This window comes from Eumetopias jubatus, unplaced genomic scaffold (genome assembly GCF_037043125.1).
Source record: "Eumetopias jubatus isolate StellerSeaLion01/CBP00866 unplaced genomic scaffold, mEumJub1_p1.0 scaffold_12, whole genome shotgun sequence".
Lineage (NCBI taxonomy): Eukaryota > Metazoa > Chordata > Mammalia > Carnivora > Otariidae > Eumetopias > Eumetopias jubatus.
Window position 1 is genome coordinate 62,465,397 of NW_028274818.1, and position 24,665 is coordinate 62,490,061.

General features: G+C 41.0%; 2 protein-coding genes across 18 annotated transcripts in view; one reads left to right on the forward strand and one right to left on the reverse strand.

Annotated features, from left to right (window-relative positions):
• CEP170 (centrosomal protein 170) overlaps positions 1-3,445 on the reverse strand; it is a 137,403-nt gene extending 133,958 nt beyond the window's left edge. For 5 of the 13 annotated variants that reach the window (XM_088017165.1, XM_088017161.1, XM_088017160.1 and 2 more), the window contains exon 1: positions 3,059-3,438. The gene's annotated coding sequence lies outside the window, so the exon portion shown is untranslated. Of the gene's footprint in view, positions 1-3,058 lie in introns of all 13 variants that reach the window. The other 8 variants (XM_088017167.1, XM_088017163.1, XM_088017162.1 and 5 more) reach the window with 5 other exon arrangements.
• A 555-nt stretch (positions 3,446-4,000) lies between these two features.
• SDCCAG8 (SHH signaling and ciliogenesis regulator SDCCAG8) overlaps positions 4,001-24,665 on the forward strand; it is a 231,952-nt gene continuing 211,287 nt past the window's right edge. For 2 of the 5 annotated variants that reach the window (XM_028111549.2, XM_028111548.2), the window contains exons 1-4: positions 4,002-4,235; positions 16,599-16,751; positions 17,464-17,549; positions 20,684-20,797. In XM_028111549.2, the coding sequence (XP_027967350.2) occupies positions 4,040-4,235; positions 16,599-16,751; positions 17,464-17,549; positions 20,684-20,797 (549 nt within the window). In that variant the 5' untranslated portion in view covers positions 4,002-4,039. The other 3 variants (XM_088017169.1, XM_028111544.2, XM_088017170.1) reach the window with 3 other exon arrangements.

The following is a 24,665-nucleotide window of genomic DNA, read 5'->3' on the forward strand; positions in this document are numbered from 1 at the left end:
GGATTTTTCAGATGGTATCTAATTGCTCTTTTGTTATACTTCTGTAATAATTTGCATCTGTACAGATATTTTAGTTGGCAATTTAGTACACTGCTGTCTGTTAGATATTTATTAGACTAGGACACTGCTTAAAACCCCAATGTTCATGATAGAGAACAAAATCAATCATTACAAATTAAAATACTAAAAATTATTTTATGGGAGTATAATTTTGTTGAATAAAAAATGTTAAGTTTAAACACAGGCAGTATTTAGTACTAGATGAGTGATATCTGATTACTATCAGATGCAACAATAAAACTAGTTCTTTTTATCAAAAAGAAAAAACTGATACTAGGAATAAATAAAACAAATCACTAAAAGCATAGAATTTTTAAAAACACTGATATCTGCATTAATGGGCATAATGTATGATAAGTTTACAGCCTAAATTTCATTATTCTAATGCTAAGACAGAAAACATGAAGATGGTTATTTCCAAATTGAGAACAATGAAATTTACCGATGAAATACATTTAAAGTTTGATTTAATATAATTCCACATGTTGAATTTAACTAGATTATCTCTAAGTAAGCTAAAATTTAAAAGGGCATGCTAATAAATTCTTTTAAAAAAGTCTACTAAAATGCATTGTAGAATTAAAGGGTAAGATTATAAAGAAAAAACAGCACTTTGTCAAAAGCAACTCAATGAAAAAACATACATTTAATTTTGATAAAAAGTTCGATATTTTTCTCAAGGTGAGTTAAGTTGAAAATAATATAACTCATTAATTGAAAAAAATGAACTTCATACTGAATTAAGGAAAGGGATAATTTCACTACACTACATTCAGGCCATAATTACAGAATTAAATATAAAATGGAGACAATCTTCTCCACATTCTTGTTACATGGCAATTTTATTTTTAACAGAGCTTATAGAGTTCATCATACCATAAAATACTACTGAGTATCAGGAAATAATATTAAAATATGGTTACTAAGAAGTAGTAGGGAAAAACTTCCAAGAGTTTTTTTTTTTTTTTTTGTGAAAAGCCCGTGTTAGAGCATCTTTCCTTATATTGTAAGGTAATTTATAAAACTAAAGCTCCACTTCAGTAGAATTATTTTTGCATCACAAGGAAAAGGACTAGATTAATACAACAAGGGTATCAATGAACTTGATTGTTAAAAACAACTCAAGGAGCATGTGGAGAAGCTTTCCATAAATTTTCACAGGGTAGGGGGAATAAGGGACACACCAAAAGAGCCCACTGCAGGAACATATCTTGGTTTTATTTGGCTCTGCCTTTCATTAGCAGTGACACTTGTACAATTCAGTTAACTTTCCAAGTTTCAGTGTCTTCCTCTATGTCAAGTGCACTTAGATTCTTGAGTTTTAAAACACCAAAATCCTACGATATCTACAAAGTTAGGAAGGACGAAAAACAAACTTGGGTTTCACTTTTTAAAAAATAATGGTAGAAAGGGGCACCGGGTAGCTCAGTCGGTTAAGCATCTGCCTTCAGCTCAGGTCATGGTCCCAGGGTCCTAGGATCGAGCCCCGCATTGGGCTCCCTGCTCCGCGGGAAGCCTGCTTCTCCCTCTCCCACTCCCCCTGCTTGTGTTCCCTCTCTTGCTGTGTCTCTCTCTGTCAAATAAATAAAATCGTAAAAAAAATAACGGTAGAAAAATACAAAATTATTTGTACCTTGCAATGTAGTATTTCCAGAACTGAATTACTAAATTTTTGAAGCCTATCCAGCTAGGGTTGTATCAGTGAAGATCTAGATACAGTATTTACAACGTAACTCTCTCCTCTCCCATTATCCCTCCACCTGCTCCTCCCCATCCTGCTTCATTCTTTCTTCCGCTTGTTTTAACGCCAGCAAACGGTTGTAACCACTGAAAGCTTAAGATGAAATCATTTTAAAAGATGCATTTTGAATCAACGATCGTCTGCCCCACCACATTTCTCCCAAATGAGTGAATTTTCATTAAGAGAATGGAAGTATGAATAAACAAAATCAGAAACAGAAATGTACTGGGCCTGTTTTTTGTTTTGACTGCTCAAAAAACAAAACGGAAAGATGTGGCCTCATCTATTCCCTTAGGAACGCGAATGCCTTACCCACCCAATGAAAAAACAATTCTGCTGGTTCATTTCCCTGCTACACAACAGCCTCGTCGTCGGGCTCTTTCTAAGTCCAGTCTTCATCGCCATCTAGTAATTTCATATCGATGATCACCTTGGCAATGCTTGGACAGACACCGTCCCTGTCTTCCAGGGGCTTACATTCTTCAAATAAATCCCCAAAGCCCTACTAAACACGACCACCCCCCCCAAAAAAAAACCCAGAGATTCCATAACTTAGGACACGATTCCCACGTCTTCCCGCCCTGTGTCAGGCATAAAACGAAGGGAAGCATACCAAAACCCCACATTTGAATCTTAGGACAATGAAGCCGACAGGAAGCCGCTGTCTCCTCCCCCGGGTTTACTACGGAGCCAGAGCGAGCGCGGGTGCAGTCGCCTGGCAGGGTGCGTGACACCACGTCTTCCACGCCCTCCAACCGCGTCCAGAGGGCCTCACCTCCTCCAAACCGCCCCACATCCCCAACCAACCTCACAAAAAGGCCCCATACTGTTAGCTGCTCGGATGGGGGAAAAAAATCCCTTTCCCAGTGGCAACGCAGCCATTCCCTCCAGTGCTCCGCCCGCACCCCTAACAAGCTGCTACGGCGCAGGGGGGAGGGCTGCACAAAGCCGAGAGAAGGCTGAAATGATTCAAGACCTTCTCGGGAAAAGGCGGCGGCCACCCGCCCGGAGGGACGGCGGGTGGGGCTGGGGGTAGGGTGGGGGAGGGGCGGCCCCGACGAAGCCCCGGGTCCGGTGCCGGGGGGTGGGGGGAGGTGGTGGCGGCGCCGCGCGGAGCAGCGGGGAAGCGCCCCCTTCGCCGCCCGGCCCAGCACCCCGGCCGCGCCCCGAGCCCCCGCTGCAAACCCAGAAGGATGTGGGGAAGTAGCGGCGGCGGCAGAGACAGCGCCTACCCGAGCAGCTGAGCGCATCACTTACCCCTCACCGCTGAGAGAGGGACCGGACGGGGGAGGCGGGGCGCGTCGCGTCCCGTGAGTCTCTCGCACGCCGTCCTCCCCCCACCCCGTCGTCCTCGTCGGCGCTGTTGTCGTCGTCGCTGCCGCTACGGTCGAGCTCCCGGCCCCGAGCTCCGCTGGGCAATAACGTTATTCCACACACGCCCCGCACATAGCGGTAACGGCAAAGAGCGGCCGCCCAGTGCGCAGGCGCCTGAAGAAAGGGCGAGGAACCCGGCCCTATCCGCTCCGCCGGCCCAGTCCCAACGATCTCTTACTGCGCAGGCGCCAAACGCAAACAATGAAAAGGGGCTGTGCCGAGGGTCTCACCCAAAGGCTTCGCCAGCTGCCTATTGCGCAGGCGTGCTCCAAAGACCGGCTTGAACAATGAGGAGGACTCTGGCGTTAGCTGGGACCGCAACTAAAAAGGACTACAGTTCCCAGAGGGCAGTGCGCCAACTCCAAGTGGCGGTCTGGTTGCTGGGCATGCTAGGATTTGTAGTGTCGGATGCCTTCAAAACCTTGGCTGTTTGGGAGATTTAGAGCTTCTTTTTCTTGAGAATTTATTTGGTCGTTTTGGCAAATGTTGCGGCTGAAGGGTGAAGAACTTGTTATTTGTGTCCCTGAGAAGACTCAACTAGCAAACTTAGGAGAGTCAAGGCCTTCAGTGAGCTCTTTATGTCGGTTGGGTGGTCCAAACAGCAGGATGGGATAAAGGCAGGACTGAGCCAGCCTGGGCTACAGAAAAAGGGCGGAGCCTCCAAGCAGTCTCTTGGCAACCGGATCTGGCCGCCAAACCGCCAAAGCTTGTAGCGCGATGTCCTCTGGGAATTGTAGTATAGTTGGAAGGGCCTTTTAGGAGTTTCGTGACTGCAGGCCCGCAGCCTGCGGACTACAACTCCCGACGTCCAGCATGAGGGCCCCTGGGTGGGAAGGGCCCCATGCGAGCTCCGTCCCGGGTTCCATGCTCCCCAATGACAGCAGCGGCTGGAAGCAGGCGGGCCCTTCTCCGGCGCCAAGGCCTCCTGTTCCCCAAAGGGCGACACTGGACACTTCCCCACGTGACTCCCATCTCTGGGCCCCGGCTCTGTGCATGGCGAAGTCCCCGGAGAACTCTACCCTGGAGGAGATTCTGGGGCAGTATCAACGGAGTCTCCGGGGTGAGTTGCACCGAAGCTCTGCGCCCTAGCCCCTGTGTACCAGGGCCTAGTGGGCGGGAGCTGACCAGGTGCGTTTCCTTGGTTCGGCCCCAGCCAGGACACAGAGGAGGAAGATGGATGGTGCTGTGATCCTTGAGCAAGATGAAATAGTTTGTGTTTGTATTTACGGTTAAGCAGAGTTGTTTCCCTTGATTCCCGTAGTTACCTGAACCAACTCCCTGAGCTTGACTTAGGCATCTTTCTCACCCACGGCCAGCAGAAACTCTTGGGTGGCTCTAGTCTACTCTTGCCCACTTCCCATAATTTGCTCTTTAATCCAGTAGGTTCCTGATTCACGCTTTTTACACATTCAGATAGTGGTGTGATGGGCTGAAGATTTATCGGACCAGGAAAAAGAAAATACTAATTATTTTAATCACAAAAGCTTCCATTTAGTCACCTAGCCTATTTACATACATCAAATCATTTAAAACTTATAGCAACGTTATGAATATTCCTCTTTTACACATGGAGAAATAAAGTTGCAAAGAGGTTGAGTCCACACAGCAGGTTAGTGGCAGAACCAGGTATTAAATTTAGTTAGGACTGACTGCCTTAAAAGCCTATTTTCTTCTTCACTAACCATGTCACAATTACTATTACTGAAACCTTATTTGGTTAATTCAGATTTTTTTAGTGTGGTTCCCTATCAGTGAGACTTTATAGAAGTGATGTTTGTACTTATAGATAGCTCTGTCATCTTGGACATCATACATACTATCTGGAAACCTCAGTACTGTTATTTTAAAGAGGAAGTTGTGGTATTGTCTACAGGGTTATTGTGAGGAGCAAATGAAATAATCCACGTAAAGCAGTGATTTTAAGCCTTTTTTTTTACTGTTACCCATTGGTAAATACATTTTATATGGGACATAGAAAAGTTTCATTGGAGAATATTCTACTGAATAATATGCTCTATTCTTTTGCATTTTCTTAACCCTCTAGATCATGACCAACAGTTTTATTTTTTTTATTTTTTTTTTAAGGATTTTGTTTATTTATTTGAGAGAGAGAGCCTGCAAGCATGAGCAGGGGTAGGGGCAGAGGGAGAGGGAGAAGCAGACTCTCCGCTGAGCAAGGAGCCTGACATGGAACTCGATCCCAGTACCCTGGGATCATGACCTGAGCCACCCAGGCACCCATGACCAACAGTTTTAAAAGATTATTTAAAGTGTTTAGAACAGGGGCGCCGGGGTGGCTCAGACAGTTAAGCGTCAGTCTTCGGCTCAGGTCATGATCCTGGGGTCCTGGGATCGAGCCCCACATGGGGCTCTCTGCTCAGTGGGGAGCCTGCTTCTTTCTCTCCCTCTGCCTGCCACTCCCCCTGCTGTGCTTTCTCTCTCTCTAATAAATAAATAAAATCTTTTAAAAAAATAAATGTTTAGAACAATGAGTCCTTTAAAAATGTCGCCTACTATGTGTAAGGCGTGCTAGGTGCTGACAGAAGTAGACAGAGTCCCTGTGACCATGGAGCCTCTGGATTAGGGGGGAGAAAGAAAATAAACAAAATAATTACAGATTACTATGATAGAGAATAAGGGTAAAGATCAGTGCTTGGCACATAAGAAGCACTCCTTAAATGTTAGCTGCTGTTTATAATTGGTACTTGCAGCAAGGTGAAGATTTTCGAGGAGATTAGAAAGTTTATCTTCTAGTGACTCTAGATTTTGTAAGCGTTACTGTGTATTGTTTCCATCTGTCAACAGTGTTATAAACTGTCAACATTCTCAATACTCAAACTGCAAGAGTAAAATAATTGGTCTTGATGAATACTTTCATCAACCTACTGATGTTTCAAGAGCTGTTAGATACAGAAATAACCACTTCTGACTTTTTTTTTTTTTTACTTCTGACTTTTCATTTGAAAGCAAGACGTGCACTGTGCACAATGATAATGAGTGATTTTTGGAGGCTGGTAAAATTTTGTTTTCCGTTATAAGTTTCTGCTAATACTTCGCCTCCTTTTATCTTATTTTGAACCTTATGTAAGCAGTGGGAGCTTAATATTGGGCTTTTTAATGCAGTAAGGTGGTTAGTTTCAAACAACTGCTGCTTTCAGTAATTTATGTATAGAGTGGAGAGTTTTCATTCACAGATACATTTTAAAATAAATTTTAAGTTTAGTGTGACAACAATATAAGATAGTAAAAACATAATCAAAAGCAAACATGAAGCAGAGAAAAAAGTTAACTTTTTTTTTAAGTGATGGCTTTAACAATGAATCAGGAAATGGAACCTGACATTTTTCGTGGGTTTTCAGGACTTATTTTATTATTTATTTAGTAGCATCTTAACTTTTATGTTTACTTAGTTTATATAACAGCTTATGGAAGGAAACAGCTAATCCTGAGTTAAAGCACAATCAGAAGTTCTTTGCTTCACACATATACATTAGCCCTTTTGAATAGGGTAATTCCCTTTGAAGTCAAAATTTGTGTTTCTGAATAAACAAAGTATGGTGGCATTATTTTACATGTGGAACTTCATTATTTTAAGTGTTTGTGCCTAATGTCTTGAAAATTGTGTAACTGTACAATCAGATAAAATGTAATTTGAAGTTCTTTTGTTTTATCTTGTTTTGGTTTTGTTGCTTTGTTTGGTTTTGTCTATCCTCCATTACTTCCCCAAAATGTTTTGCCTAGTTCATGTTTCAACAAAGGCTAATAAGTATTCTTGGTCTTTCCTCACATGTTATTCCTCTGGTTCCTAAATAACTGTATGTGTAATTATTATTAATATCCCTTCATTTATATTCAGCCAGGAAGGAGCCACATAAAAATGCAAAATGCTTTCACAGTTTTCTAAGCTAATTCCTCATTTTTATAGCTTTTCCTCGTTACTTTAAATGTAATTTTAAGTACTGTTATAGTATATTAAGAATTTGAAGGGGTTTTTTTCTTATTTTTATTTATTTTATTTATTTTATTTTATTTTATTTTACTTTTATTTATTTGTGAAAGAGAGAGAGAGTGAGCGCACAAGCAGGGGGAGCGCCAAGGAGCAAGGATCCTGATGTGGGACTAAATCCCAGGATCTCAGGATCAGGGCCTGAGCTGAAGCAGACACTTAACCAACAGAGCCATCCAGGTGTCCCAAGAATTTGAAGTTCTGATTTGAAAGGCAGAGTCAGAGGTGCTTTCTTTTATTTTTATTTTTTAAAGATTTATTTATTTGAGAGGTTGAGGAGGGGCAGAGGGAGAGGGGCAGAGAGAATCTCAAGCAGACTGTGCTGAGTGCAGAGCCCAACAAGGGGCTCGATCTCACCACCCTGAGATCATGACCTGAGCTGAAACCAAGAGGTGGAGGCTTAACCAACTGCACCATCCAGGCACCCATGCTTTCTTTCTTTTAAAACCTGAGTGGAATTCTTGTCTCTCCTTGACTCATGATCCTAGAGCAGCCATGGAAAGAGGGAGCTCATTGGCAGACTTCACACTCCCCTCTTTTCCTTTCCTTCCTTACACTTTCCAGATGTATTCACTCTTTATCCCCTCTAAGGGTATCTCTTGTTTTGAATTGTTTGTGCCCTCATTCTAAGAAATTAGAGAGATTTAGTGACTCTCCTTCAGAGTAAGCATTCTGACAGAAAAATAAGAAGGCTTCATTGCCCCACAAATCTATAATATTATTGCTTCACAGTAGATGATCTGAAAGATTCCAGTGTGGGGAAAACAGGTACCCTGGGAATCACGGAGTTGAATCTAGAAGTGGAAGAGACTTGGGAGGTCTCCTGGCAGGATGGCTAGGTGTTCGTTCTCTTTATAGTGAATGTAGGCAGCTGGCATTCAAGACCCACAAAATGGTTGAGAACTATATTGGGAACTGGGGAGAGTAGCACATACCCCTCCTCTCATTTAAATCCAACACATCATTGTACAAAGGCCACAAGGTATAAAATGAACTAGTATGTAGCCAAGAAAGGGCCAGAAAAACCAATGTAACAGGGAATCCAGGCTGTTTTAAGTTCTGTGCCCTGAATGTAGGAATATGATAATAGAAAGGAGAGAACCTGTTAGAAAAGCAGTGTCCCATTCTTAGTAACAGAATCATGTCTAGTTTATTGCTGCAGTGTTAGCAATAGGTACAGTTGCATCAACAACACTGTGTATGTGACTCGCCTGTTCACCTAGGTCCTAACCACCTTTGGGGGCGGCATAAAGAAAGATGGAACAAACATAGACTATGACAAGAATACATCATTATTTTCCATATGCATTTTGAACGCTAGTTCCTCTTTTTCTTTCAACATTTTGGTATTCTGGGCTCTATCTAGAGCATAAGAGTATGGTGGAGTCAGAGCGGAGAATGTAGAACTAGGAGCCAGGCCACTAAAATCTGACTGTAGCTTTACTGATAACCATCCGTGTCACCTTAGGCAAGTCAGTAAACTATTCTTAGATTCTTGTTCCCTTGTCTGTAAAAGGAAAAGTTTGGGGGAGGTGACAGAATTACTGCCTTTAGGACCCAAGCAGGTGACAAAATCTGTGATGGAGTCTATGGAAGACACTAGGGAATGGTGAGGCTTATGGCCAAACTGAGCAGTTTATGCTTTCTTTAAAAACATTCCAATTTCTCGGGTACCTGGGTGGCTCAGTCAGTTAAGTGTCCAACTGTTGGTTTCGACTCAGGTCATGATCTCAGGGGTATGAGATTGAGCCCTGTGTTGGGCTCCACGCTCAGCTCAGAGTCGGCTTGAGATCCTCTCTCTCCCTCTCCCTGTGCCCCCCCCACGCACGTGTTCTCTCTCTCTCTCTCAAATAAACAAATAAAATAAATCTTTAAAAAAATAAAAAAAATAAAAACATTCCAATTTCTTTCTTTTTCTTCTCCCTTTCTCACACACTTTGTTAGCAAAATACACCTGAGAACGTGGTTCCCCCTGCAGGCATTTCTCTCAGACTCCTGTGTCTCTAATATCCCTTCCACCAGCGCTGATTGGACCATGTGAATGCTAAAAGTTATGTTTCTATCTTATAAAAATGAGAGAAAAGAGTGGAACTAGGTCCATAGAAAGTGAAAGCTTGAATATGAGGGAAAAAAACATATACTTTGAGGGGTGATTGTTTCTTTGTAAATTGACCTAGTTTGAGAAAACCAAAGATAATATTGATATATTTTACTTATATGTGATTGACACATCTATCCAAATCCTACAGAGTGTTTTTGTGTTTTGGTTTTTGTTTTTTTTCCCTTCCAGGGAAGGGCTCACATCTGTAGAAGGCCTGCGTTAATCTTCCTTGCCAATACTTTAGTCACTGAGCTAGCCAGCAGTGATATCATCTGGACCTTTCATAAACAAGAGAACATGTGTGCATTTAAGTAAAGTTCTTTTTCTCAGTTTTACTTATCAAACTTCTATTTCTTCTTTTTGTTTTTGCTTTTCTTGTGTGTTTTCTGAATGTTTTTATATTCTTTGCCATGTACACTATATGTGCATAAACACATGCATGTGTGTGCACACACATACTCCACAGCTAGTGTTTGCTTATTGGTTGGTTTTACTATCAGCCTTACTGTGACCAAGACAGGCAACAATGTAATAAAGCCCCTGGAAGCATTCATTATGAAATGAGAAAATTATTTTGGTATCTCAGTGCAGACTGCAACAACTATATTCTCAGAATTAAAGAAATGGAATGGTTTGGCTATTAATAAATAAGGATTGGGAATGCAAATGAAATTTGTAAACAGCTGAGTTTTATTTTTTTGTTAATAAAATTTAGATTACATATATTCATTTTTTTTGTTTTATCCACTGAAATGGCTTTTTTTAGTAGTTTTAACTATTATGACCATTTTTTAACCAGAATAACAAACGCTAGTAGATTCCCATTTTTCCTTCCCCACTACTGATGAGGTAAAATAGGCAAAGGACCAGACTTAGCAGCCAGAAAAGAAAAGCCAGTAAAAACTGATTTTATAAGTAAATAGTCATCCTTAGAATAATTTAGAACCAAAACAGTGGTTCAGTGTTATGAAACTGTAAGGGCATTTTCACATGTTCTTGGGCAGAAAAAGGGATTAGTTAATTCCAAGCTATTGAGATACTGAGAATAATTATATTTTCTCTTGGGATGTTTATAAATGTATGCTCTGATCACTTCCCCAGTACATGCTGAGGTTTTCCACCTTTTCACTTAGTGATACTCCTCTCAGGGTCAAAAGGTACAGAAAGTAGCTTGAAATGGGCTCGTGCACTTGGCCAAAGCAATTTTGATGGGCGGGGTGGGGGAGCAGGGGGTGTTCTTCATCAAGACCCACTAGAATATTTATAGGGACGATCACCTAAGGTGGCTCTGAAAGATGGGCTTTGAAGGGTAACTATTGCTTCATGTGTTCGGCCTTGAAACAAGATGAAGCTAAATATGAATTTCAAGTTCTTGATTATAGCAGGTAAGAACACTTTCTCCTAACACCTGGATCAGAAGTGCCCCCTCATGGCAGTGATGGTCTTGGTTTGTGTGCTGTGGCTGACCAGCTCCCTGTCCTGCCCATTTTTCATTAAAAGGTGGCTGTAGTTAACAGTGTAGTAATGCGGGAAACCTCTCCTCAATTCTGAACATGGTCGATAATGCTGCTGTAAACATCGGGGAGCATGTACCCCTTCAAATCTGTATTTTTGTATCCTCTGGGTAAATACCAAGTAGTGCAATTGCCATAATTAAAGGTAGAGAACAAACTGAGGGTTGATGGAGGGAGGTGGGTGGGGGATGGACTAGAGAGGTGATGAGTATTAGGGAGGACACTCTGTCATGATGAGCACTGGATGTTGTATGTAAGTGATGAATCACTGAATTGTACTCCTGAAACCAGTATTGCACTGTACGTTAACTAACTAGAAATTAAATAAAAATTTGGAAAAAAAAAAAAAAACATCCAAACCTGAACACTAGATATCCTGTTTTATTTATCTAAATCACTGGTTCTCAACCAGGGTTGATTTTTCCACCCAGGGGACATTTGGTAATGTACAGAGACATTTTCAGTTGTCACAACTGGTGGTGGGCGGGGGGGTTGGTTTCTCCTGGCATCTAGCGAGGAAAGCTGCTAAACATGCACAACACAGCTTACAATAAAGAACTCTTGGGTGCAAATGTCAAGAGTGCTAGGTTGGGAAACCGCGATCTAGAAGTAGCAAGGCCTTGCTCATCACCTTTGTTCTACAAGAATCATACTTGAGAGTAATTACAGTTACGGATACTGATTGTCCTGACTGGTGATTTTACCCATGTTCTGCCAGTCTGGCTAGGATTACTTCTTTATCAGTGGAAAGTGACAGGTGCATAAAGCCTTCCAGTTGGTGCCCAAAACATACCTGGTGTATCCTTCATAATGTATATAGCCCATCTCTTTGATTTGCCAGCATCCACACATCCTCAATGACCTTCCGGCCACTGCTTTCTTAAGAGGTTGACATTCTTGTTCAGATTATCTTTCACTCCTGGCGCCAACCTCTTTAGCACATTTTTTGGCTATTAGAGTCTTTTCTTTTATGATAGAATTTTTGTTTAGATTTTTTCGTTTCTGCACATTACTTTTAATCCCTTTTGCTGTTGTAGTTGTCATTTCCAAGGCTGGCTTTGTCTGACTTCAGATTAGACTGTTTTTATCTTGGTCGTCCTGGCTGTCAGTCCCCTAGTAAACAGCGACAGCAATCTTCTGAACTAGCTGAGGCCCAGTCAAGTGTGGACAGACATATCTCTTATCTTGCTGTGGTTTCATTTTCCTGCTTGTTTGCCCGGGTCTCAGCTTGTTTTAAGAACTGCAGTGCCTCTCTCGTCTCAGCCTAGCGTGGTATTGCATGGTTTCTCAGAGACAGCTGGGCGCTGCCTGGGGAGTGTTTCCCCCACCCAGACACCGGGGTAATTCTTGTTCACATCTCCCATGCAGATGGAGAATGGAGACATGAATAATTCACGGTCCGTATATAAGTGATGATCCTACCTAGACTGGGACATATTTGTCTTTTGTTCAAAAACCCTTGGTGAAGAGAGGCCTGATGGTGACCTGGGAGAGAGAATGGGGAAGGGGGAGAACTGGACTACAAAAATGATTAAGACAGACTGAAATGGGCCAACAGTCAGCAGCTTGCTCACTTTTCGTGCTCATTGTACTGATTGATGTTCGGATAGTGGACCTCCAGAAATATTATTTACTTACCTTTATGTTCCTGTGATGCTTTGGGACTCAGAGGTCCTATTTGGGTTTGTAATGATAATTAAGTTTATTTTTAGGCCGTGGTTGGTGCTGGGGAGAAGAAATCAGGATGCATTGTGAACTACTCTTAGTGTGCTCTCTGGAGAGATAGGGGAAATGAGTATTCTTTCCGTCTCTTGGCTATGGATAGATAAAAGTTTGCCCACTCGCAGTGGGATAGGAAGTGATAACTAGAAACCTCCTGTCTAATCCGGTTTGTAGCAGATAATGGCATGTGGGGTGTAGTGTTCTCTGTAAGGACTGTAAGGCCTTCAGTTACAGTGGTTCCAGCTGAAGAGCAATAAGGTTTCATATGTTTTGAACCACCTAAGTTATTATTCCTCAGGATTAACTGTTTGTTACAGTGTATAATTATGTTGCTATGTATACACCTGAAGAGCATTTAGAGTGTTTTGAAATATACTATTGAAATGACTTAAAAATACCACTTACCTCCTTAGTTTTAGTTTTAGGACACAGTTCTTGCAAATTCCCTGTCTTCCTTTCTGATCCTAGTTAACTGAAGTCAGTGATTGCAAAAAACGCCCATATCTTGGGTATCACTTTTCCTCGGGATAGTTGTTGGTTTCAGTATCTCACTATTTCACATAACTGTTTTCATAGTGTAATTTTAACACGTAGTCTTTGAATGTCATAAATTCTAAAAGAGTAAAGAAGAATACTGAAAAAGGGGTTAAATGGGCTCATGAAACTCTACCATCATTGTAATCTGATAAAAGAACTCTACATATAGAGATCTTCAACTGTGAATTTTTTCCAGATTTCCTTTCTTTTTCCTAATATAGCTTATTAGCTTTTAGTCAAATTGGGTTTTAAATAAATAATTATCCTTTATCTTAGAAGTAAAATCATTTTGTAGCTCCACAGAGCATACTTTTAATGTTAGTCAAGCCCTCTATTTCCTTTTTAATGGATGTAATAAAGATAAGTGCTTTATTCGTAGATTTATGGGTGTAAATCTAAAGCTCTGTGAACTAAATTTCTTACCATGTAACACTTTGATTTTCCTTTTCCATTAACAAATCTCTTTAGAAAATACTAAGTTGTTGGAAAACTACTGCTACTTCTTATTTTGCTAAAACCCGGAATGTGTCTTATCTGGGTTTTTCTTAAACTCATGATGAGTAAAAACAAAACAAAACAAAAAAACACCAAACCACCCGAAAAAACAAAACTCATGATGAGTAAGAGGAGGCCACGCCTGGTTAGTACCCAGCTCCAAATGCCTGTCAGATAAAGGTCTGTGTGGAAATAGGGGTGTTGTGTAGAAAGAAATGTAGCGATAAAAATTCAGTGAGTCTCTTGTGTAGTTAGTAAAAAAATTTCACTGTTGAACCCTGACCTGAAAGACTTGTTTTCTTTAGTTTAATCAAGAAATAAAAGGAGTTGCTCTAAGTGAACAACCTATGTCAGATATTTTGTAGCATAGAGTAGTATATTTTTTTCTACTGAGTTACAGTTACTTTTTCTGTTCTAAACTTTGAAATTAATGAGCTTGGAGAAAATAAAATCTGTTTCTCAAGGTCCTGTAGAATATATGTTTGTAAATATATTTTCATCCATGACTGGTAATGAAAAGATCGTTGTTTTGTAGCTTTCTTAGGGTTCCCATATAGGTAGCAAAGATGAGGAGCTTTTCTCCTGAGGACACAAGAAGAAATAGACCTAAGTTGTCAAAGAAGAGCAAGAAGAGCAAGAATGTCATTGGCCATCATTGTTTTGAATTGTTCTTCTTAGGGAAAGTACCATTTCCTCCCCTCGAAGATCTTAAGTATTGTTTCAGTGGAGTCCATTTTGAAATAGATAATAGGGCACCTGGGTGTCTCAGTCACTTAGGTGTCTGCCTTCGGCTTAGGTAGTGATCTCAGGGTTCTGGGATCTAGCCCTGTGTCAGACTCCCTGCTCAGTGGGGAGTCTGCTTCTCCCTCTACCCCTGTACCCCCCTCCACTTGTGCGTGTGCACATTCTCTCTCTCTCAAATATGTAAATAAAATCTTGAAAAGGAAAAGAAATAGGGGCACCTGGGTGACTCATTTGGTTAAGCATCTGCCTTCAGCTCAGGTCATGATACCAGGGTCCTGGGATCTAGTCCTGCATGGGGCTCCCTGCCCAGCAGGGAGTCTGCTTCTCCCTCTGCCCCTCCCCCTGCTCAAGCACTCTGTCTCTCTCTCTCTCTGTCTCTCAGATAAATATATAAAATCTTTAAAAAAAAAGAAATTAAAAAAATAAATAGATAATAGATGTAGATGAATTTGCATGGGAATTCATCTTTTTCTAACATATATTTCCATCTTAGATATATGTAGGTGCTTGGTAAATTAATGAGTGAATTAAAAAATAACTTTCAAATACAGATGTCAAAATTTGAACAGCATGACTGAAATCTGGGTCCCCGCTCTAACGTGCAAGGAACAGTTTTTGTTATAGTTAGTTAATGTTTTCTAAATCGGAACCAGTAAATTTAATCCTAAGAGATTAGCAGAAACAACAAGTTTAAATGGAAAAAAATAAATGGACCTTAATTAATGAAATTACTGATTGATTGCCGGGCTCTCCGATTGTTAGACATGTAAAAATATCCATAAAGTAGGATAGAATTCTCAGTAATGCTATCACCAGTGTCATTAGTATAGTTCTGTTTTTAATGTAAGACTTGGATCCTTTGCTGAAAACGTTTTTGGGTATTTCACTGGATAATTATTTCAGTTCTCTGTTGCTGCATAACAAACCACTGTAAAGCCTGGTGGCTGACAGCAACAGCTAAAGGCATTTGGGTTGACTGGACGCAGCAGGACAGTTCTTCCTGTCTCTTTCATGCCTTTGTGGTGAGATGGCCTCGGGCCATCTGGACGCTCCTCTGGGCTGTCAGCGATGCTGGGCTTCTCTCCTTCCCCATGTGCTCTCAGGGCCTCTCCTTGCCACATGGCCCCTCCATGATCTCCCCAGCAGTGTAGGCAGGCTTCCTACTTAGTGGCTTAGGGATCATAAAAACAAGCATTCCAGGAGGGAGGAAGCAGAAGCTACCAGACATTTAAAAAATGAAGCCTGGGGGCGCCTGGGTGGTCAGTCAGTTAAGCTCCCTACTCTTGGTTTCCTCAGGTCATGATCTGGGGTCATGGAATTGAGCCCCGGGTGGGCTCCACACTCAGCGGGAAGTCTGCTTGTTCCTCTCCTTCCCCTGCTGCCCCTCCCCCTTCACGTGTGCACGGTGGGCACTTATGAGCACGTGTCCTCGCGCGCACGCTTGCGCTCTCTCTCTAGATAAATAAATAAATGTAAAAAAAAAAAAAGAAACCTGGTCTGGCATGGTGTAACTTCTCCTGCATTCTCTTTGCAAGTTACCCAACTTAGTTTCAACTTAGGAGGGGACAAGGGTAGAGGCCGGGGGGGTTTTGGGGGGGCACTATTTGGAGACATGAACTACTATAGTATAATATACCTTAAGATACTTCATTTTAGGCTGTAGTGTTAAGTATGTACTAGTGAGTTTAAGCTTCAATTCTAGGGGTGGTGAGGTCCCCTAACCAAGAATCTCTACAAGTGTGTAGTCAGCCGGCAGGACATAGGAAGGACTACACTGCAGAGGCAGGCGCTATAAGCACTTCATTCAGCCCTTCCAGTCTTGATCAAAACTAGGCCAGGCGGTCGGCTGTCTCTCAGTTGAGGAGGGACATCTGGCTCACAGGGGCAAGTAGGCTTCCCTGGGCAGGAACTTGGTGTGGTGGAGTCCCTCTTGCTAGTTCTGCGCACCACCCCAGGATCTCAAGGAGGGGAAAGGGAGCCCTTTCTGGGGTGGGGTTAGTGTTTGGAGGGTGGGGTGGGGAGGAGCTATCCTATTCTATCCTCCTTGGCAGGAGAGCTGTAGATGATGAATATCCCCCACTGACGTGTCAGGGAACTTAGAGATCATCAGGTCTCACCTCTGACCCACGAACTTCATCTCTCTCTTCCTCGCACTGTCCTCAGCAAGCTAGAAACAAATCTCTGCTTTTTTCCATAAAGTATAAGACACATTTGGTTCTCCTTTAGGCACTGCCCTTTGGAGTAAGTGTCCACGTAGCCGTTCAGACTTCACAGGCCCTGATTTTCATCACATTGTTGTTGCAGAACGTGCGAACAGAAGCATTCACCAACTGCAGTGTGCACTGAGAGACGGTGATGTCAGCGTTGGAGAAGGTGCCCCGGATGCCACGTGTAGTACCGGTGTAGAAAATGAGGACTCTGGGATGGCTTGGCATGAACTGCAACACAGCCATGCTGGTGAGTGTGAATGGATGTCAGTCTGAATGACACACTGTGACTATTTTAAGCTCCTCCGTAGAGTAAGGACTCCAGGCTGGCCGCTGCTCTGCAGGTGGGATTTTCTTCCTGAAACAAATCAGCTGGTACAGTTCCCTTGCTGAATGTTTTTCCTTTGACTTCGTGGTGCCTACAGGCTGAAGTCCAAAATCCTCTGTATGTCATAGCAATATTTTCTTCTTAAGATGGCTCCAAGCTACCTCTCCAGCCTCATCTTTCTGTCTTCCTCCCCACTATCCATCTTGCAAGCCACATTCTAGTCATAGCAACCTACTCGCCCGGCTTCTATGCTTATGCCATCCCTTCTAACTGGGATTTTTCTCATCCTTTTTTTTGCTTGGTAATCTTCTGTTCATCCTTCCCAGTGTTAACTCCTCTGTAATGTAAAAACAGCATGATTAGGTGCTTCCTCTTCTTATAGCACCGTGGATACCTGTAGATCTAGATGGGAACTTATTACATAGTTTTATATCTGTTAGTGTATCTCTCTTGGCTTTTAAGTGGTAGAGCTGAAAAGCTCTTGTTTGCCTTTGGATCCCCAGTCCATTGCACAGTTGTTGATGCATAAAACATGTTTACACTATGTTTGTTAGATGGATAGAAGCATGGATGGGTGATGATAAGCCATGGATCCATGGGAAGGCTAATGAAACCCATTGTGTTTGCTCTGCAGTCAATCAACTCGAAGCTTTGTTGCGCCAACAGGCAACTAAGGAAAGTGAGGTGTCTCCATCAAGAAGACAAAATGTGTCCCCTCTGGTGTGTATCAACATTTGCAACCTGAAAAGAGCATTGTCTTTCTATGTTTTTTTTTTAAAGATTTTATTTAGAGAGAAAAAGCATGAATGGGCGGAGGGGGAAAGGGAGAAGGAGAGAGAATCTCAAGCAGACTCCACGCTCAGTGCAGAGTCTGACACGGGACTTGATCTCACAACCCTGAGATCATGACCTGAGCTGAAATCAAGAGTTGGACGCTTAACTGACTGAGCCACCCAGGCACCCCTCTAAGTATGGTTTAACTCTACAGTGTCATTTTAGTAGTATGTGTTCTCGACAGATTCTGAGCAGGACATTCTAATAGCATAAAGCGTTAAAAGAAATGATCTCCCGTCTGATTATTTTGGCTGAAGAAGACAGACTTCCATGGCAGAGGGAATCCTGAGTTTTAAATTTATCGTTCACTTGAAAAATGCAAGTGAGGAAACAGTTTGGAGAATTTACTTTGCAACTGTTAGCAAATAGAAAAGGAGCATTTCATGGAAAAGAATAGCTGTTTCTTTTTTACGGGGTCACATCGATATCCTATCATTTTTAGAATTTACTTAATTATATTTCTAGCTGTCCTTTGTAATATTTATTTTGAATATCAAAGCCAAAGTATATAATCTTGTTCTGCATTTTAAAATACATGGTTACAAAAATGAACAATGTGGGAAGCTATACTTTATTTTCTTCTGAAGTTGTTTTTTATTGCCATTGCTTTGACAGAGTGAATTTGCCCAATTGAAGCGATGTGGTATGCTAAAGCCTGAGATAGATGTGAGGGGGGATAGGTATGAGGGAAGGATTTGGCCAGGTTTAAATGATCAAAATAATGGTCTAGGCCTGAGGTCTATCTGGGCCTGTTACTTACTTTCTAGAAGGATATTATGCCTCACAATGTTTCTGTAATAATAAGATAAGAGTATATACTTAAAATTCTTTAGAAACTATGCAATCTGACACAAATCTAATGTGTCAGAGTAGCAGTAACTACCTTGCATTTTCAATGTGTGCGACAGTTGGATGCCAAGGCTCCATTGTAGAAACTGTGGAGACATGTCACTTTACTCACAGCTGAAATGTCGTAACCGTAACCCCCATATTAACACTTCACTCCAGCCTGACGCATACCTTCATGCTTAATTCCCACTTTAGAGACATGTACTGCAAACCCATATTCAATATTTATGGCTATCAATTATAATTTTAATACAACATTTCACCATTCAGTGAATATATTCCTGTTGAGACCTGGTTTCTAGAATGCTTTTTGGCACACAGTGGGTAGAGTACTTTCAAGACTAGTAGATGAAGTTGCTGTATCTGTTGAACGCTCAGACATGCTCATTAGCATTTTAAAGATACAACCAAGCAGTGATACTACAGAGGTGGTTGAATCTGGGTAGCAGGAGGAGGCTTACCAAGAGCATCATCAGTTCAGTATACGCAGTACATACTTTACAAATCCCCTACAGGTCTGTTTATATGGAGCTATATGGAGGGATGCAACTTAGACTCTGAATGTATATAGCCCACATGGAATGATTACAAGCCATAATGATAATAAGCAGTGTTTCACAGTTTAGAAACACTTTAGATGCACTTTCTTCTCTTTTTTTTTAAGATTTTATATACTTACTTGAGAGAGAGAGAGTGAGCATGTGAGCAGGAGGAAGAGCAGTTGGGGATGGAGAGGGAGGGGGGAAAGAATCTGAAGCAGGCTCTGCATTCAGCATAGAGCCAGCTTGGGGCTCAATCTCACAACCCTGAGATCATGACCTGAGCTGAAACCAAGAGTCAGACGCTCAACTGACTGAACCACCCAGACGCCCCTTGTTTGCACTTTCATAGCCATATGACATACCAGAAGCATGTGGCTCTATTGACAGTGAAACTGAGGCACTGTTGAGATGTAGAATATATCCACATCTTATTACTTATGTTTTTGAAATGTGGCTATCCGGACTATAATAAACCCTTCAAAATATATACAGGTGATTTCATTTTCCACTCAGTATTAGCTTGTGTTTTTTTTTTTTTTTTACATAGACTGTCCTGTATATACCCACAGTAATATTTTATTCTTATTTGCCTATATTCTGGACCCATTTCTATTAATATAAAATTATTATAATTAATTGCTTTCTATTCACTGGAGAAAATCCATTGTATTTAAAGTTACTTTGGTTTTTAAATTTCTTAAATATGCCAAAAAACAAAACTCTACTTAATTATTCTGCCACGATCGCTGGTCCTTTGTTAGGAATTTCTAGCAGACTGAGAAACAGTGATCAGGTGTCTCATCTCGAGCTTTCTCTGGGTTTATTTCACTGGTTGACACTCATTCTCCCTTCCTGATTTCCTCTTTTCCTTAAAAAATATCATGGAATGATAAATGATTCTAGAAACCACGTTATAATCATTTGAGGAGAAAGTAGGGTATACATTAGAGTCAATGCAGGAATGCTGCAGAGGTATCGAGAATTAACACTTTTTCTGAGGTCTATTCACCGACTCCTGGTGCAGGATAGCAGCCAGTTTCCTGAGGGGCCTGCTTTAGCACCCTAGGCTTGGCGGTTCCGTGCTCCAGACAAGCATAGTCTCAAATTGCCTAGGGTCAAAAATCAAAAACCACACTTTGCTAACGTACTCCTTTGTGGATAGAATTTTACCTCGTGGACACACCTGGCAGCAAACCCTTGTCTAAATAAACCCTTCAGTAGGCAGCTGTTCTGCAATTTTAGCTAGCAGTGCTCCTGCATGATGGTTTCTTGAAGAAAGTTGTCCATTTATCTCCCCATTGCTGACTGGGGTGTCACATTTCCAGATGGCTCTGATAGGCAGTTCATCCCAAGCCAGTGAGACTACCCCAGCATTTTTCCATTAGCCACAAACTTTATAACCACTTTCACTTTCCATCTTTAAAAAAAAGATACTCATATCCCTGAATCTTATCTATCTGTGGAATTTATAGGATAGAGAAATAAACACTGTTGGCCACAATGTGATCTACCCTATGTTTATATGACATCAGTACTAAATTAAGTATGGAGGTGGTATGGTAGTATTACCTGATTCTTTGCTAAATCCAAACATGCTTAATTTGTTTTTGTTTTTGTTTTTTGCCCTAGAGGTCATCAGAGTATGAGGAAGCCAATATGCCTACTGTATACAATCTCGTTCCTATCATCAATGACCAGTCTCAATACATTCATCATTTAGAGGCAGAAGTCAAGTTCTGCAAAGTAAGTTTCTCATTAAAAATTTAACCATAACTAAATTAAAGTTTCTATTAATGATACCTTATATGAAAACTTACTATTATTAGTCTTCATGTGTATTACGATACATTGACAATTGTCATGTTTACATCTTTGAAAAGACTGATATGTTACAGGGGCTTCCCAGGCTGGGGAATGATACTCCTGACCTTGCCATGTCTGATTGCTTCATTTCCCAGTGGACCATAACTGTGTCTATTTCGATAATATGCTCTCTTGTTTCAGAGTTTTTGCTTTCCACCACATGTTCTTTAGCCCTGCTGATGGGGAATGCTTTGGAATAGTAATACCAGTCACTCTCCCACACTTGTCAACCTAGTGAAGCTCTCCTATAGCAACCAGCGATTCTAAACTGCTGATGAAATCCACTCCATTGTCAGCGAAGGTTCTTACCTTAGCTTTGAATGAGAATGGTGCATGGGGGTACTGATAACAATGATCAAGAAACCAAATGTGTCTTCTGCAGCTTGTAACACCAGAGGCTCATAATGTTCAACTGTATGCAGTTTAGTAAGGTCCTTAATGCCATTGGGGCCTTTATGCCTCTCCCAACTATGTGCTTTAGTTTTCCTTCCTTTTTTTATCCAATATCAATGTATCATATTTTTTACATTTTGGTTCCTCTTTGAAGGTGCAAGACTTCAGAAACTTTTAGACATTTCATGGTTTTGATGTTTCCAAGAAGTTCCCGATCTTAGCATGTCGCTTTGTCTTTGTTCTTGGAGGATACAATCATTATTGCACAAGTTTTCTTGGATTACCAAAAAGGCTGAAATAATATCCTAGGATTGATTTCCTTAACAAGCTCCTGTTAATCTCTAAGATGCTATGGCTAAAACTTAAAAGACCTTGTAGGGGAGTTTTACCTCTACCCTCTTAGGGTTTTTGGCTGTGACTTGTAATTAAATTAACATAAAACAGGGGCGCCTGGGTGGCTCAGTCGTTGAACGTCTCTGCCTTCGGTTCAGGTCATGGTCCCAGGGTCCTGGGATCGAGCCCCGCGTCGGGCTCCCTGCTCCGTGGGGAGCCTGCTTCTCCCTCCCCCTCTGCCTGCCGCTGTGCCTGCTTGTGCTCTCTCTCTATCTCTCCGTCAAATAAATAAATAAAATCTTTAAAAAAAATTAACATAACACAGATGAACAGGATGAAAATATACACATTTATTTGGTTATGTTATTACTGAAGTATAATTGATAATATTATATTAATTTTAGGTGTACAACATATTGATTGAACAATTCTATATATTATTCAGTGCTCACCACCATAAGTGTAGTTACCATCTGTCAGAATACATGTTATTGCAATATTATTGACTATATTACCTGTCTGTACTTTTCATCTTTGTGATTTATTCACTTTATAACTGAAAGTTTGTACCCCTTAATCCCCTTTATCTAGTCCACCCATCTCCCTCCCCACCTCCCCTCTGACAACCACTAGTTCTCCATATTTGAGTCCTTGTTCTTTTATTTTGTTTGTTAGACTCCACATATAAGTGAAATCATATGGTGTTTGTCTCCCTCTATCTGATTTGTTTCACTTAGCATGGTACCCTTTAGGTCCACCCATGTTGTCACAAATGCAAGATCTCATTCTTTTTTATGGGTGAGTAATACTCTATTCCATATATATATATGTATATATGTATATGTACACACACACACACACACACACACACACACACATCTTCTTTATCCATTCAAATAGTGCATATTTGGTTGCTTCCATATCTGTAAATCCGTAAATACTGCTGCAGTAAACGGAGAGGTGCATAGATCTTTTTGGATTTGTGTCAGTTTGGAGGGTAGATACCCAATAGTGAAATTACTGGATCATATGGTATTTCTGTTTTTAAATTTTTTGAGGAATCTCCATACTGTTTTCCACAGTAGCTGCACCAATTTATATTCCCACCAACAGTGCATGAGGATTGCCTTTTTACCCCATCCTCATCAACACTTGTTAATGCTTATCTTTTTGATACTAGCCATTCTAACTGGTGTGAGGTGATATCTCATTGTAGTTTTTATTTTTTTCCCCCTGATGGTTACTAATGTTGAGCATCATTTCATGTGTCTGTTGGCCATGTGTATGTCTTCTTTGGAAAAATGTCTGTTCAGGTCCTCTGCCTATTTTTTTTTAATTTTATTATGTTAATCACCATACATTACATCATTAGTTTTTGATGTAGTGTTCCATGATTCACTGTTTGCGTATAACACCCAGTGCTCCATTCAACACGTATCTTCTTTAATACCCATCACCAGGCTAACCCATCCCCCCACCCTCCTCCCCTCTAGAACCCCCAGTTTGTTTCTCAGAGTCCATAGTCTCTCATGGTTTGTCTCCCCCTCTGATTTCCCCCCTTCACTTTTCCCTTCCTACTATTTCCTTTTTTTTTTAAAACATATAATGTATTATTTGTTTCAGAGGTACAGGTCTGTGATTCAACAGTCTTACACAATTCACAGCACTCACCATTGCACATACCCTCCCTGGTGTCTATCACCCAGCCACCCCATCCCTCCCACCCCGCAGCACTCCAGCAACCCTCAGTTTGTTTCCTGAGATTAAGAATTCCTCTTATCAGTGAGATCATATGATACATGTCTTTCTCTGATTGACTTATTTTGCTTAGCCTAATACCCTCTACTTCCATCCATGTCATTGCAAATGGCAAGATTTCATTTTTTTGATGGCTACATAATATTCCATTGTGTGTATATATATATATATATATATATATATATATATATACCATATCTTCTTTTTCCATTCATCCGTTGTTGGACATCTTGGCTCTTTCCACAGTTTGGCTGTTGTGGATATTGCTGCTATAAACATTGGGGTGCACATACCCCTTCGGATCCCTACATTTGTATCTTTGGGGTAAATACCCAGTAGTGCAATTGCTGTGTTGTACAGTAGCTCTATTTTCAACTTTTTGAGGAACCTCCATACTGTTTTCCAGAGTGGCTGTACCCGCTTGCATTCCCACCAACAGTGTAGGAGGGTTCCCCTTTCTCCGCATCCTCACCAACATCTGTCGTTTCCTGACTTAATTTTAGTCATTCTGACTGGTGTGAGGTGGTATTTCATTGAGGTTTTGATTTGGATTTCCCTGATGCCGAGTGATGTTGAGCACTTTTTTATGTGTCTGTTGGCCATTTGGATGTCTTCTCTGGAAAAATGTCTGTTCGTGTCTTCTGCCCATTTCTTGATTGGATTATTTGTTCTTTGAGTGTTGAGTTTGATAAGTTCTTTCCTCTGCCTATTTTTAAATCAGATTATTTACTTTTTTTTGGTGTTGAGTAGTACAAGTTTTTTATATACTTTGGATATTAACCCCTTATCAGATATATCATATGCAAATCTCTTCTCCCATTCATGAGGTTGCCTTTTTTTTTTTGTTGGTGATTTCCTTTGCTGTGCAAAAACTTTCTATTTTGGTTTCCCTTGCCTGAAGAGACATATCCATAAACATGTTGCTGATCCAAGAGATTACTGCCTATGTTTTTTTCTTTTAGAAGTTTTATGGTCTCACATTTAGCTGTTTAATCCATTTGGAGTATATTTTTGTGTATGGTGTGAGAAAGTGGTCCAGTTTCATTCTTTTACATGTTGCTGTCCAGTTTTCCCAGCACCATTTTTTATTGAAAAGACTGTCTTTTCCCTATTGGATATTCTTGCCTCCTTTTCATAGATTAACTGACCATTATAGGTGTATCTATTCTGGGCTTCCTATTCTGTTCCACTGATCTGTGTCTGTTTTTGAGCCAGCACCGCACTGTCTTGATTACTACAGCTGTATAGTACATCTTAAAATCTG